At 25.9% G+C, this 16880-nt stretch overlaps 1 protein-coding gene and 3 pseudogenes across 1 annotated transcript; 1 reads left to right on the top strand and 3 right to left on the bottom strand.

Annotated features, from left to right (window-relative positions):
* Positions 1–270: 270 nt before the first annotated feature.
* On the bottom strand, positions 271–1294 carry LOC112454027 (annotated as a pseudogene).
* A 2021-nt stretch (positions 1295–3315) lies between these two features.
* Positions 3316–6066, bottom strand: LOC112454017 (annotated as a pseudogene).
* A 1083-nt stretch (positions 6067–7149) lies between these two features.
* Positions 7150–8223, bottom strand: LOC112454009 (annotated as a pseudogene).
* A 1700-nt stretch (positions 8224–9923) lies between these two features.
* LOC112454012 (NADH-ubiquinone oxidoreductase chain 4-like) lies at positions 9924–10500 on the top strand. The gene is given in 1 exon segment (XM_025015152.1): positions 9924–10500. A coding segment is annotated over 1 exon segment (510 nt). The 3' UTR covers positions 10434–10500.
* The last annotated feature ends 6380 nt before the right edge of the window (positions 10501–16880 follow it).

The raw sequence follows: 16880 nt of genomic DNA, 5'->3' as shown, positions 1-16880 counted from the left end.
CACATTCGAATGGGGAGATTTTTTCACAATCTTGAAAAGATTTTTTTGAAATAAAATAGTTTAGAATTAATAAAATTGTAGAAATTGTTAATAGGAAACTAATGAAATATATAAGTTGAATTATTATTTATATTAAAGTAACTTAAGTTTTTTAATTGGAAATTAAATGTAATAATAATTATACTATATAAATTATATTATATAAATATAAAATATTAATAATATAGACTGATGAAGAAAATAATTTTTAGTAAAAAATTAGAATCTTCATCAATAAATTGAAATGTATAAAAATAATCATACAACATCTACGAAATGTCAATATCAAGCAGCTGCTTCAAATCCAAAGTGATGTAGAAAAGAAAAGTGAAGGATATTTATACGAAAAAGACATACTGATAAGAATAAGGTACCAATAATAACGTGTAGTCCGTGAAATCCTGTGGCAATAAAAAATGTTGAGCCGTAAATTGAGTCTGCAATAGTAAAGGGGGCTTCTTTGTATTCAATAATTTGTAAGATAGTAAAATAAATACCTAGAATAATAGTAATATAAAGACTTTTTTTACTTTCTTTGAGATTTTTATTGAGTATTGAGTGGTGTCTCTAAGTAATTGTAAGGCCAGATGAGATTAAAATAATTGTGTTTATTAATGGGATATCAAATGGATTAAAAGGAATAATACCTATAGAAGGTCAAAGTTGGCCAATTTCTATATTTGGGGCTAAAGAAGAGTGAAAGTATGCTCAGAAAAAAGAAAAAAAAATAAAATTTCTGAAATAATAAATAAAATTATTCTTAATCGTATTCCTTTATAGACGTTTCATGTGTGGCATCCTTGAAAAGTTGCTTCACGGGTTACATCACGTCATCATTGAATTATACAAAAAATAGTCCCAGGAATTGTTATAATTATAGAATATGCGTATTGATGGAATCATCTTACTGTGCAAATTAAGTTATTTAAAATTCTTACAGAAATTAAAATTGGTCAGGGGCTTATACTTACTAAATGGAAAGGATGGTTCATAATTAAATTTCTTTTCTATACAAAGCAGAAAGGATAGAAAAGACATAGGCTTGAATTAAAGATACAGAAATTTCTAGAATAAATAGTAAGATTTGAGAAAAGATTATAATTTTAAGAATTATCCAATTGTTAATTGATTGACCCGTTGAACCTAATAAAGATAATAATAAGTGACCCGCAATTATATTTGCAGTTAAACGAATTGCTAGGGTAAAGGGGCGGATAATTAATCTAATAGTTTCAATAATTACTATAAATGACATTAGTAATATGGGAGTTCCTTGGGGGGTTAGGTGAGCTAATAAAATATTAAAATAGTTAAAAATTCTATAAATAATTGTTCCAAATCAAAGAGGTAAAGAGAGAGATAAACAAAAATTTATGTGTCTTGATGCTGTGAAGATGTAGGGGAATAATCCCATAAAATTATTTAAAAAAATTATTAATAGTAGACTGATGAAAATGATTAAGTTAGAGTATGAATATGTAATTAAAATTTTAAATTCTTTAAATAAGTAAAAAATTAAGTATGTTCATAAAAAAAATAAACGTGAAGGAATTAATCAATATTGATAAGGTAGGAAGGCAAAAATAATAATTATTCTTAGTCAGTTTAAAGAAAGATTTATTGATGTTGAAGGATCAAAAATAGAAAAAATATTTATTATCATAGTCAACTATAATACGGGAGATTTTTTAAGGAAGGAAGGGAGTTAATACTGTAAAGATTGTGAGGAGTTGGAATATTTATAAAATACAAAAAGGATGACGTAATTAATAATAAACTAATAGTTAAAATAATTATAAAAGATCATAATAAGTGTCTTATTTGTGGTTTTAAAGAATATTAAGGAAGTTAATAATTTTAAATTGACAATTTAATGTTAAAAGTTTTAACTAATTCTTTCATTAAAAATAGGAGTAAATATCTATTATATTTTGATTTAAAAGATCAAAATACTTTTTTCAGTCATTTAATGATATATAATTAATTGTTATTGATATAGTAAATTAACCAGTTTTTGAAATTATGAAGATTTGTAGATTCAACTACAATTGGTATAAATCTGTGATTAGTTCCGCAAATTTCAGAACATTGGCCAAAAAATAATCCAGGTTGGTTTATGAATATTATAGTTTGGTTAAGGCGTCCAGGAGTATAGAGTCTATTTTAATTCCTAGTGAGGGTACAGTCCATGCGTGAATAACATCAATAGATGTTGTTAAAAGACGGATGGGTAAATTAAATGGTAAAATACATCGGTTATCTACATCAAGTAATCGGAATTTATTATTCATTAATTGGTTTATTAGAAGCATAAAAGAATCGAATTCAATATTATTAAAATCAGAATATTCATAACTTCAATATCATTGGTGTCCAATAGTTTTGATAGTAAGATTATTAAAGTGTATTTCATCAGTAAGATAAAGAATTTTTAAAGAAGGTATAGCAATAAAAATTAGAATATATATAGGAATAATAGTTCAAATTAATTCAATTGCGTGACCATGTAATAAATATCGGTTAATAAGTTTATTATAAATTATTATTATTATTATCAAAGTAATTACTATAGTAATAGAAATTAAGATAATTATTGTAAAATCATGAAAAAAAATTATCATGTCATAGGTTGGAGAGTTTGAATTTTGAAGACTTAATAATCAAGTATTAATTTTTAATAAAAGATATATGATCTTTATAGTAGGATTTTAGATCCATTGCACTAGTCTGCCATATTAAAAAATTACTGGAATTTCATTGTAGCTATGGTTTAAGGGAGGCAATCTATTATTTTATTCAAGTGATGGGGATAGGAAAAATATGTTAATAAGTTTACGTTTTGTTCTTAGAGCTTCTCAAATAATAAATATTAGGATTATTAGACTAATAATAGAGATGAGTGATCCAATAGAAGAAATAATGTTTCATTGGAGGAAAGTATCAGGATAATCAGAGTATCGATGGGGTATACCTCTTAATCCAAGAAAATGTTGAGGGAAAAAGGTTAAATTAACTCCAATAAATATAGATAAAAATTGAATATTAAGATAAAAATTATTTAAAGTAAATCCTGAAATTAAGGGAAATCAATGAATAAATCTAGCAATAATAGCAAATACAGCTCCTATAGATAGAACGTAATGGAAATGGGCTACTACATAATAAGTATCGTGGAGAATAATATCAATAGAAGAATTTGATAGTATAATTCCTGTAAGTCCACCTATGGTAAATAAGAAAATAAAACCTATAGATCATCATAAGGTTGGGTTATAATTGATTTTTATACCAAGAAGAGTAGAGATTCATCTAAAAATTTTAATTCCAGTGGGGATAGCAATAATTATTGTAGCAGAAGTAAAGTATGCTCGAGTATCTACATCGAGACCAATAGTAAATATATGATGAGCTCAGACAATAAATCCTAAAAATCCAATTGCAATTATAGCATAAATTATTCCTAATGAACCGAAAGTTTCTTTTTTTCCTCTTTCATTTATAATAATATGAGAAATTAAACCAAATCCTGGTAAAATTAAAATATATACTTCTGGATGTCCAAAGAATCAGAATAAATGTTGATAAAGAATGGGGTCTCCTCCTCCAGAAGGATCAATGAAAGATGTATTTAAGTTTCGGTCAGTTAATAATATAGTTATTGCTCCTGCTAACACTGAAAGAGCTAGAAGAAGTAAGATAGTGGTAATTAAGATAGATCAAACTAGTAAAGGAATTTTATCTATAGTAAAATTTTTATGATGTACGTTTAAAATAGTAGAGATAAAGTTAATAGCCCCGAGAATTAAGGATATACCGGCAATATGGAGGGAAAAAATTGAAAGATCTACTGAAGGACCTCTATGAAAAATATTTGAAGCTAAGGGAGGATAGATAGTTCACCCAGTTCCTACTCCATTGTTAATAAAATTACCGAGAGTTAATAGTAAAATTGAGGGTGGTAATAGTCAAAATCTTATGTTATTTATACGTAGATAAGCTATGTCAGGAAATCCGAGTATAAGAGGAACTAGAAAATTTCCAAACCCCCCAATTATAAAAGGTATAACTATAAAAAAAATTATAATAAAAGCATGACCAGTAACTAAGGAGTTATAGATTTGATCATTATTAATAAGGGAATTACAAGAACCTAATTCTAATCGGATAATTATTCTTATAGATGACCCGATTATTCCAGCTCAAATGGCGAAAATAAAGTAAAGAATCCCAATATCTTTGTGATTTGTAGAAAATAGTCATTTGTTCATAGTACGTTAAATTTGAATTAAATTGTAGTGTCGTTATAAAAAATAGAAATGTAAAAATAGTTATGTCTGATTAAAGTAATAAATTGTAAATTTATTTAAGAAAAAAATTTCTAACATTAATAAATTGATTTGAGATAGTTTTTATAGTTTTATTATATTATAGTTTATAAAAATAAAATATTAAATTGCAAGTTTAAAGAAATTTGTTAATATTAATATATTAGTAACTATACTCTGATTGAAATTATAAATAAATATAAAATTAATAATATAAAGTATAATATAAGAGTAAAATATTTAAAAAGTTATAATTAATTTATAATTGGATGATAATATAGAAGTTAATGGTAGGAGAAATAGGATAGGGAAGTTAATTATTATTAATTATCATTAATAATAATTAAATATTAATAAATAATGTATAAAAATATAATATTATAATAATTATTTAAAGTAAATAAATGAAATTTTAATAAAATTTATATAAATAATAAAAATAAAAATAGTATTATTCATCAAGAATCTATTATTAAGATTTATAAATAAAATATTATTTTTTAAACTTTGAAGGTTTAAAGTTTAGTTTATGAACTTAAAATCTTATTAGATAATTATAATAATTAATGATATTAATAGACTAGATTGAACTATAAGTCTTAATTTGTTTTTAAAAGTAAATTTTAATATTTTTAATTTAGATTTAAATTTGTAAAAAAATATAGAATTGAGTATTATGTTTATATAGATATATAATAATAATAATAAAAATAAATAATAGATTTGAAATTTGTATGAAGATAAAAATTCTATATCATTTTAAATAGAAGAATGAGAAGGGAGGTATGCCTGCAATATTACATATAATAATAATTATTGTAAAATTATAGAGTTTATTAAGATTAATTAATGAGTATCTAAAATTAAATAAGATTTTGTAAAAAAATATAAAGATAAATAAAATAAATAAAATGATTGAATAAAATATAAAATATTTTAGTCAAATTAAAGATTTTAAGTATGTTAATATAATTATTCATATAGATTGATTTACTGAAGAGTATCTAAGAAGTATTTTAAAATTATATAAATTAAATATTATATAGGGAGGGATGATAGAACATAATAATAAAATTAAATAAATTAATAAAGTATGAATTTTTATAAGAGAAATTATGTAAAAGGATATAATTTTTTGAATAGTTAATAGAATAAATAAAATATTTCAAGATAAGTATTTGGAGATAATGGGGAGCCAAAGGTGGAATGGAGGAATTCTTAATTTTATAAGTAAGGCTATAATTATTATTATATTAATATAATTGTTATATATAAAAATGTTATTTAAAATAGTACGAATAATAATAAGAAAAGATGCAATGATTTGAATTATAAAGTAAAAAAAATTAATTTTTTATTTTTTAAATTTAAGTTTATTAAACAAATAAATAAAAAATTAGTAATTTCTATAAAGAATCAAATTATGATGAAATCGATGAATCTTAAGGCTAAGAAAGAAAAAATAAGTAAATTTATAACAATAAAATATTTAGTAAATAAATTATATATTATAATAAAATATTAAATTAATTAAAATTAATTTAAAATATTAATATTAAATTAATTTTTATTATATTTTAATGTAAGAAACATAACAATTTTTGAAATTTTTTGTAATAGTTTAATTCTATTAAATATAATAATGAAAGTATTTAAAAGCATACATAATTTATTTTATCAAAATAACCCTTTTGTCAGGCATATCATTTGTAAGATTAATAAATAAGAGATGAGTAAATCTATAATTAGGGTATGAACCTAGTAGCTTTTTTAGCTTACTTATTTAGGTATGATTTATAAAAAATAATTAAATTTGATTATTTAATATATGTTTAAATAAAAATTTAAAGATAAATAAATAATTTTATTAATATAATAAAAGTAATTAATTATTATTTAAGAAATTAAATATAATATTAAATTTTAGTTTATAAAAAATATTTTATTTACATTAAAAAGATTTTAAGTTTAAAAATAATTAAAAAATTTATGTATGAGATGAAATTATTACATAATAAATGTAATTATTATTTAATTTATTTTATAAAATATAATAAATAAAAAAAATTAAATAATAGAATTATAAGAATAATTATGATGATCAAAAATTTTATATATAAAATCTGGCATTTCTTTTTTTAAAAAAATTAAAATAATTAATTTTCGGGAAAATGAAACTAATTTTCGGGAAAATGAAATAAGAAATTGAATAATACATTAAATAAAAATTAAATAATTATTTTAAATTACTTAATAAATTTATATTTTTTGTAAAATTATAGGTTAAAAATATCATTCAAATTAAACTAATTATTTAAATAGATATAAAAAATTAAGTTTGAATAGTTATAAAGAATAACTTAAATCAAAAATTTATTGAATAAAAAATGTTTTAATATAAATATAAATATAGAGTATGGGATAATTATTTTTTTAGGTATGTATTATTATTATTATTTACTAATATATATTTATATGTATATATGATGTGTATAATTTTAAATATTGTAATTTTGTTAGTTATTTTTATACGAGGTCTTTTACCTCAAATATGATATGATGAATTAATATATTTATGTTAAAAAATTATTTTACCGTTGGTATTAAATTATATAATTTTAATTATAAATTTAAAAATTATATTTATAGTAATGATTTATGAAAAAATTAATAGAAAGATGAATTTCTTTTTTATATTTTCAAAATATAAGTATTCTTATAACAAGATCATTAATTATATTTTTAAAAGTTAAATATAAAAAATTTTTTTTCAATAATAATGACATCAGGGGAGAATAAGAAAGTATAAGAAATAGGAAAAGGAGAAAGTTTGTCTAATTGAAATATAGAGATTTTCAATAATTTGGGCCCCTGCTCAAGTTAAAATAATAAAGTTATTAATGAATAATCAGTATATTAATTGGGAGAAAGGTCTTCAAGATATGTGTCAGGGAGTAATGAGAGGGAGAGTATAAAGGATTAAAATAGAGGCTAAAAGAGCTAAAACCCCACCAAGTTTATTAGGAATTGATCGTAAGATTGCATAAGCAAATAAAAAATATCATTCACGTTGAATATGAATGGGTGTAACTATAGGGTTAGCTGGAATAAAGTTATCCGGGTCGCTGAAAATATAGGGGTATTGAAAGATTAAAATTGAAAAAATTTATAGGAATAATACAAAACCTAGTATATCTTTATATGAGAAATAAATATGAAAGGGAATTTTATAAGAGTTACTGTTGATTCCTAATGGGTTAGAAGAACCAGTTATATGAAGAAAATATAAATGTATAATTACTATTATTAGGATAATAAATGGGAGAATAAAATGTAATGAGTAAAATCAATTTAACGTAGCATTATTAATTGAGAATCCTCCTCAAATTCATATCACGATTATTTGTCCTATATAGGGGATAGTAGATACTAAATTTGTAATAACGGTAGCTCCTCAGTAAGATATTTGTCCTCAAGGGAGAACATATCCTAAAAAGGCTGTTGCTATAGAAATTAAAAAGATTCTTACTCCGATTATTCAAGTATGGATTAATTTGAAAGAGTTATAATAAATTCCTCGTGCAATATGAGTGTATATACAAATAAAAAAACAAGAAGCTCCATTGATATGAATATTATGTATTAGTCAGCCATTAGAAATATTTTGTATGATATGGATAATTCTTAAGAATGCGAATTGATTATTAGGACAGTAATGTAAAGATAGAAAAAATCCTCTAATGATTTGAATAAATAAGAATATTCCTAATAAGGAACCAAAGTTTCATCAATATGAAATATTATGGGGGATAGAAAGTTTTAGTAGAGATTTTTTTATTATATTGACAATTTTATTCATATTTGATTAAGAAATTTTTTGTAGAGAGGATGATTTAATTATACATATTTTAATAATAATAAATATAGCGATTAGTAAAAAGAATATACATAAGAAAGTAAAATTATTATAGGGATAAGAGTAAATTATGAAAAGATTTTTAAATATTTCTTGATTGAAAGTTGAGATAAATTGTGTTTCTAAAAATAAGAAGAGGGGTGAATTATAATTAAAGTTAATAAATTTTAAGTAAAAGAATAGGATTAGATTAATTATAAAATTAATTAATATTATAAAATTAATAGATAATTTGTTTTGTATATTAGTGATTAAGGCTTGAGAAATAAAGAAAAATAATTAATAGACCTCTAATTATAATTAAAATTAGTAAAATAGAGTATATGGGATTAGATTGTCAAAGTGATATTAAAATACATACTAGTAAAGTATTTAATAAGATTATTAAAATTATAAGGATAGGGTGGGCTTGATGGACATTGATAAGTAAGTGTAAAATTAAAAATAATAGTATTAGTAGAGAGATATGAAGGAAGAATAATTTTGGCATAGATCATGTTTGTTTAATAAAAAGTTAAGATCTATATAAATTAAATTAGATTTAATTTTAGTTATTGATAAAAGTTTTAAATTAAAAGTGATGTATAAATGTATGAATATTAGTTATTATATAGGGAATAATAGTTAAATAAAGTTTTGAAGATTAGTTTAAGTAGATAACAAAATATAGTTTATGAAGAATTTTAATTTTGGAGATTAAAGGTATAATAAATTAAATTATTTTTTTGATAGTTTTAAAATTTTAAATTTATTTTTAATTTACAAGATTAATATTTTATTTTTAAATTATAAAACTAATTTTGTTAGATTTAATATTAATGAGAATTCAAGTTGTAATAGTTTATTTTGTTTTATTGTTTTATACATATAAATATATGTTAATTATTTTGATATTGATTGAATTAGTGGTTGTTAATGTATCTTTAGTAATGTATTTTTTTTTTAAGGGTATTTAATATGGAATTTTATTTAATTTATTATTTAATTTTTAGGGTTTGTGAAGGAGTTTTAGGGTTAGGTTTGATAGTTCAGATTATTCGATATTATGGAAGAGATTTATATTATAGATTAAATATTAGAAAGTTTTAGTAAAATTTGTAAGAAAAAATTTTAATAATATGATAAAATTTATATTTGTGATTATTTGTATAAATTTTATGTTAAGAAAAAATAAAATAGTTATATTTTATTATAATATTTGTTATTTGTTAAGATGAATAATAATTTTTATATACATATATTATGAGATTAATGTAATTTTAATTTTTAAATATTTGGGGATAAATTATTATTCTATCTGATTAATTATAATAAGGTTTTGAGTAGTAGGATTAATATTAATGTGTTTATTAAAAGAAAGGGGTATAAAAGTTATAATTTTTATTAATTTATTATTTGTATTGTTAGTATTTTTTTTATCCTTGGATTTATTAGTATTTTATTTTATATTTGAAGTAAGTTTAATTCCTACTTTTATATTAATTGTTTACTGGAGGAGTAATCCTGAGCGGTTAGTATCTTCATATTACTTAATAATTTATATATTGTTGATTTCTTTTCCATTATTACTTTATATTTTTAAATTTTATTTTTATAGATTAACTTTTAAGTTTGTTTTAATAAAAATTTTAATAGGAAGGGTAATGTTTAGATTGGGAGGATTTTTGATAATTTTTATGGCTTTTTATATTAAAATATTAATTTATTTAATACATATTTGATTGCCCAAAGCTCATGTGGAAGCTCCTGTTTATGGATCTATAATTTTAGCAGGGGTTTTATTAAAAATGGATAGGTATGGATTAATTCGATTTTTAAAAGTATTTATTAAGATAAGATTAAAGTATAATTATATAATTGTTAGGATTGGGATTGTAGGGGGCGTATTAATGAGTTTAGTTTGTATGATTCAAGTAGATATAAAAAGATTGGTTGCTTATTCTTCTGTAGTTCATATGAATATAATATTGTGTGGCATATTAACATTATTTAAGTTAGGATTTTTAAGAGGGTATATTATAATGATTTCTCATAGATTATGTTCATCGGGTTTATTTTACATGGTGAATTTATATTATGAGCGAACATTTAGACGATTATTATTTATAAATAAAGGAATGATAAGAAGAATACCAAGAATGAGGGCATTGTGATTTTTATTATGTGTAATTAATTTTTCATTTCCTTTTTCTTTGGGATTTTTTAGAGAAATATTAATATTAAGAGTGGTTTTAAATTGAGATTTAATGTTAATAATTTTTTTGGTTTTAATTTGTTTTTTTAGGAGGGCTTATTCATTGTATTTATTTTCTTATATTCAACATGGAGGTACATATTTAGAAAATAAGTTTAATTTAGGTGTGATAAAAGAGTATGTTGTCGTGATATTACATATGTTACCATTAATTTTAATTTTAATAAATTTATTAATATTTATATATTTAAGTAGTTTAAGATAAAACATTAATTTGTGGAATTAAAATTATATTAAAAATATCTTAAATTATTTTAAATATCTTTGTTTTTTATTATTTAATATTTTTTATATTTAATTTTTTATTTATATTAAGATTAATAATAAATTGTTTTGATTTTATAGTTATAATAGAATGGATAATAATAAGAATCAATTCAGTGAATATGGAGATCTTTATCTTTGTTGATTGAATTTCATTATTATTTATTAGTTTTATTTTTTTAATTTCTTCAATAATTATGGTGTATAGGTATATATATATATATGAAGAAAAATTTATTGAACAATTTATTTATTTAGTGGTTTTATTTATTATGTCTATGATTTTAATAATTCTTTTTCCTAATATTATTAGGATTTTATTTGGTTGGGATGGCTTATGGCTCCTGCACACAGGACGCGGCAGCGCGGCATTGCGGCAACGCGGCACCGCGGTAACCAATTACCGTCTTGCCTTTCCGTTCTACTTTTGAAAGTAGTACGGAAAGGCAGATGGTGATTGGTTACCGCGGTGCCGCCTTGCCGCAATGCCGCGCTGCCGCGTCCTGTGTGCAGGAGCCATTAGGTTTATAAGATATTTTAACCCTATTCACTCCAACGTTTTTTTCACCACAATAATCCTCCAACCATGCACTTTCGAGTCCCACGTGTTTTTTATAATGTTAATAGCTTTGAAAAATTCCCTAAAAATTTTTATAATATCTTTGTACCTTCGACTAAAAATCAATGTAAAGAACATTTGAAAATCATTTACTTAAATATTTTTTTATAACAATTATATGTTGACAAACACACGTTACGACTCGTTTTACTTAAAAAATCATAACTCACAAACAAATTGACGAAGCTTAATGAACCAAAACGCAAATTAAAGCTAAAAGTAGTGCAAATGAGAAAAAAAATATAAGATAATTATTAATTAAATAGGAATACTTAATTTCGTCGCCGCAAATTTGGTAATTTTTAAATGGTACAGAAGAACTTTAAGGACTTAAAGAATGCTAGAAAAAGAATTTCTGAATAAGAAAAGGCGAATTTGAAGTGTGACAGATATTTTTTATGTAAAAAAATTAATTTTTTTTATATAATCGTAGCTCCTCTCCACCTCTTCCACTTGCCTCTGAGCCATAATAGACCTCTGTGGAATGTTAAATTTTTTTTTTAACGACAAAAATATTTTAAATACGGTTAAATTATACACAAAAATACATTTTTATCGAAAAAAATGCTCATTTACCTTTCACACAACACTGACGTAATCCTCCAACCATGCACTTTCGTGTCCCACCAAGATTTTGATTGTTCCCCGTTTCGAGAGTAAATGAGCTAGGACTTTGAAATTTTTACCTGAGGTTCCCTGCCACAATAACTTTTTTCCCGCGTGGAGGGGATTCTCCCACGATCGTTTGTTTTCCGGAACAAACAACTGTTAGAAATTCGTGGGACACGAAAGGCATGGTTGGAGCGAATAGGGTTAAAAAGTATTCCATCTGAAGAGTAAATCGAACGACAAGCAAATAATCCTATTCAGATTTATGAAGAGCCCAATGGTGCTGGATTACAGACAATAATTGTGAAATTATCAGACAAAACTGTTAAAGAATGGAATAAAAGAAGCACTTACTACAATTTATGCAGAAAAAACTGTAGATCACATTTTAACAGAACACGCTTATGCTCGAGCGGTGCAAGCTCACACCTTACTACAATTAGTTAGCCTATATTGTCTCTTTATTAATTAAATAAAATTATGTATTTACCAGTATTTACATATCTTTTTTTGCTGAGTTGTAGTGCCCGCGTAATGGCGGCCAACATGGCGGCCGACGTCTGCTCAGTAGAGATCAAACGTGATTGGCTCTTACTTTTAAAACCAATCAATTGACATAGAGGGTTGTCTCAACAGTTGTGTCTGCTGAAAGCGGCCATAATTCTTTCTCCATTATGCATCCTAAAGTTGCTAGTGACATTTTTCCCTCCTGGAAATTACTAAATGGCTGCTCACTGCTGCTGCATTCTTGATTAAGGTTAAGGTAGTCCTTTCGCATATTCAAGTAAACAGTCCGTCATAAGGTAATTGAAAACATATTGCAACATCCCAATAATTATATTAAGTTGGCCAATAAGTCCGTGCGATTTTTTACTTATAAATGTTACTTATAAATAACTGCAAGACTATTGGCTAACCTAATATTATTCCTTATTTTTCTCATTGTGTCCGAGCTCTAATACTTTTATTATAATGTTTATTATAGCCTTTTATACATAAAATAATAAAAGAAATTGTAAAAAAAACATAAAAAATTAATTTAAAAAATTAGATTGCATTTTGTAGAAGCATTTAATTTTACAAAATTACACAATATGTATAAATATTTACTTTTTATTTTTAAATTATTATTTTTTATTATATTATAGTATATAACTAATTAAAATAATATGTGTTTATGTCAATTAAAATTTAAAGATTTTTACAAAATTATTTATAAATTTAAAACATGAAAAAATAAAAAAAAAATTAGAATTTTGTACATTGCTTTCTCATCATTTTTAAGTGTGTAAATTAGGAATTTGCCAAAAGCATATCCCTACGCGCATGTGTGTATATGTGTATATAATGTACCTTACAAATCCATTATTTGTTCCAGCGAGCAGGTACTTAAACTCTTGAATGATGGATCCGCTTATTACTGCTTCTGTATGGAAAAAAGGCTGGAATTATTGAGGAAAGAGGTGATCAAGTGTGGACAAGTACCCAAGTACAACAGGTGTCGGCATCTTGCTAAGGATAAAATTAAGGAAATGCTCCTGAAGGACTCGACTTATTGTATTACATTTAAAGTATGTCTCTTCTCTACGCCTAAACATATTATGCTTTATAAGTAAGTATATAAGTAGTTTAACTTGAGATAATTAAATCTGGTATAAAATTCTTATAATTAGCTGTATTATAAATTTTATCTATTACAGAACACTTGGCTGGGATCCTCCCATATATGGACACCTTTAATATTGAATGCAGATGGATCCAAGTTGTCGAAAAGACAAGGTGATATAAAGGTCGAGTCATTTAGGAAACAGGGTATTTTTTCATTAGCGTTGTTGAATTACGTGATAGGGGCTGGTGGTGGTTTTCACGGAGAACGGCAGAGCCAAGATCTTTGTGGGCATTTAGAAAAGATTGGCAGAATGAATGGTACGTATCTTGATGCTGAGTTTATGTCTCTTTATGTATATAACTTAATTAAGGAAACTTGAAAGTATATATATTTAATAATATATGAAATTTATTTACAGTAAAGGTGAGAAATATATGGATTACGGTATACGTAGCAATTCACAACGTCGTTTTGTGTGGCATTCTCACCTTTTGAAGCCTATAGAAAAAGATTTGCATCCTGAATGGATATTGTACATATGTGATACACGGCTTTATTGGTCAGTCAAATGTGAGCATTTTTGGAAGATCTATGTATGTCACCGTTATTGCCCGAAGAAGTAACAAATATGCGGGAACACGTTTTTTGAAACGCGGTCGACGTATGTCCAGATGCATTATAAATACAAATATTAATGCCCAATTCACGGTGACTTTCACAATGATATATTCATATGTGTGTTTCTGGTTGGCCTCCAATGTATACAGGCGAAAATGACGATTAAGATAGCGATGCAGTCTGGACGTTCAAATAATTTTATATAATTTCCAATAATTCGATGAAAATTACTCCTTCCACGAATTTCGACGAATACCATTTCATGTCGCGTAATTTTAAACCTTTTTGATATTATAATCAATTTGTATAAATTTCAGATGCCATAGTATGCATCAGTTAATAATATCGCACTTAATGAATGATTTTAAATCACCATCGCATGCATATAAATAGCTCGCGAAAACAGCTGTTTATATTAAATTATATCGTTATTAACAATCTTTTATCGTTGTGCGTTGATATATAAGCACCCGATATATAAGCACTCGTGAACTCGATTTTCAGTGAAAAATCGCGAATAAACGCGGCGTTCATAATCTGGCGAAGTCTCATAATCTGAGATCAGAAAATCTTTTGTCGTTCACCAGACGAGGGAACATTCAGATAACAGTTCTTTGTAACGGTCGCAGCATTTTGCGAAAATAACGATAATTTGCAACCGATACGGCGCAGAAAGCGCGTATAAAGGAGATTCCAAAAGTATCAATAAAAATAATGTTAACCGGAAGGCAAAGAATCATAAAGTCTTTTTTAGCTCAAACGGTTGAATCTTAGTAAGATTATCTTACCGAGACTTTATTTAAGATATTTAAGTACAAATATTTAAAAGCGGTCTTTTCCGTAAAACACTGACAGAGGAGACTAGACAAAGAACTTATTTGTTCTACGTTTTAGGGTGAAAAAATATTGTCGATGAAAACAGCGGGTGTTTCGAATGGAAGACACGACGGGGAAATTAAATGCGGAAATAAAAATAAATATAGAATTATCAAAGGCTCGATTTAGTTGAAGATTAAATTCTGGGCGTCATCCTGTTTTCACAGTATTCCAGCTGGAAGTAATGTGACATTTTTATTAAATGGAATGAAACAAATATTAATAAATTGATTTTATTCTGTGATTGTAAGATACATATAGAATTCTTATTCATTTAAAATATTTTTAGGGGCGCATTTTAATCAACTGTTGAAAAGATATGGATCACCAATAATTATATTAAATTTAGTAAAAAAAACGGGAGAAAAAGAAACATGAAAGTACATTAAGCGAAGAATTGTTTTAATTTGAAAAATTTTTAAATGTGTATTTAAGCGACTTTAAATATAAGAATTAGATTGTAAACAAGCCTTAGTGCGCACTCAGTGTGCACTAGTGCAAGCGCCCGAATTCGCTATCACTCAAGATTTCTGGTAATTTACTAGATCGCAAGCAATCCAGCAGGAAAACATGCTCCGTGTGCCGCTGGCTAAGGTGCCTTTTCATGCTGACGCTCGACGCTCATTTTCAGCGGCAAGAAGGTCGCATGACCACAATTGACGCCGGCGTCAATTGAAATTCATGAAAAGGAAAACAGCGTCAAAATTTCGGCGTCTTCGCGTTGCTTTGGCTTTGACGCTTGAAGTTGGAAAAATCCAACTTCTCTTTCTTGACGCTGGCATCATAGTGATGTCACGTGACGTCGCTCAACGCTGTTTTTCAGCGTCCCATGAATTGGCACCTTTAAAGCCTTGTGTCCACGATGCTAGAACCGCGTCCGAGTTTCGATTTAAGCCAATGAAACTGCTGCTTTTCTGTAAGAGCTGCAAGTTGATTGGCTTAAGGCTCCTGGGTAGTCACCGCGGCCATATTGGATTCTTACTATCGAGGCGAGGAAAACACCTAAATTTAAGTTGCGGTATTTTCCGAAATAAAAAGACATTTCAATAAAAAATCACGACAGATCGTTTCAGCACACTTCAAAAATTGACCGGATACTATCCTTTTCCCACGACAATAAACAAACAGCCATAAAACGAAGCCTAAACATACGGAAAACAAGCCGTTTGACGACTATCGAAAGGAGTGGTGAATGTTCCTTCCGCATATATATTTCTTGCAAATCTTACCATACGGTCAATTTTACGAGTTTCACGAATACGTTAAACGTTAGAGCACAAGTACAGAGCGAATAATAAAGAAATATACCGCAACTTAAAATAAGGTTGTCAACATGTCACAAGACAGAATTCTCCATTGGAGAGAGTGAGAGGAGAGAGTTTTTATTTCTGCCGCGACGGTACGGCGCTACCGTCAACGCAGAGTTCTCGGCTCAGGGACCAGGAGCCTTAAGGTGGAAGCATATAAAATTGCAGGGGCCCGATTCTCTAACGAGAAACGTATGCGCAAACTCTGCTCTAACAGAAAGGGTGCAAATTGATTGGCTTTCGCACAATTTGTAGCCAATAAATTTGCAGCTTTTCTGTTAGAGCCGATTTTACGCATACGTTTGTCGTTAGAGAATCGGGCCCCAGGAGCCTTGAGCAGAATGCAGAAGCCATATGCGCATGCGCTATGGTATTTGTAGAGCTCTACAGATACCACGGGTGCATTCGGGGAGACGCTATTAACACTATAAACGCAAACGCTAT

The sequence above is a fragment of the Temnothorax curvispinosus genome, unplaced genomic scaffold (genome assembly GCF_003070985.1).
Source record: "Temnothorax curvispinosus isolate PA1 unplaced genomic scaffold, ASM307098v1 QBEX01000381.1, whole genome shotgun sequence".
NCBI classification, from domain to species: Eukaryota; Metazoa; Arthropoda; class Insecta; order Hymenoptera; family Formicidae; genus Temnothorax; species Temnothorax curvispinosus.
The sequence above is the reverse complement of the archived record's forward strand: the minus strand, read 5'-3'. Positions and strand labels throughout refer to the sequence as shown.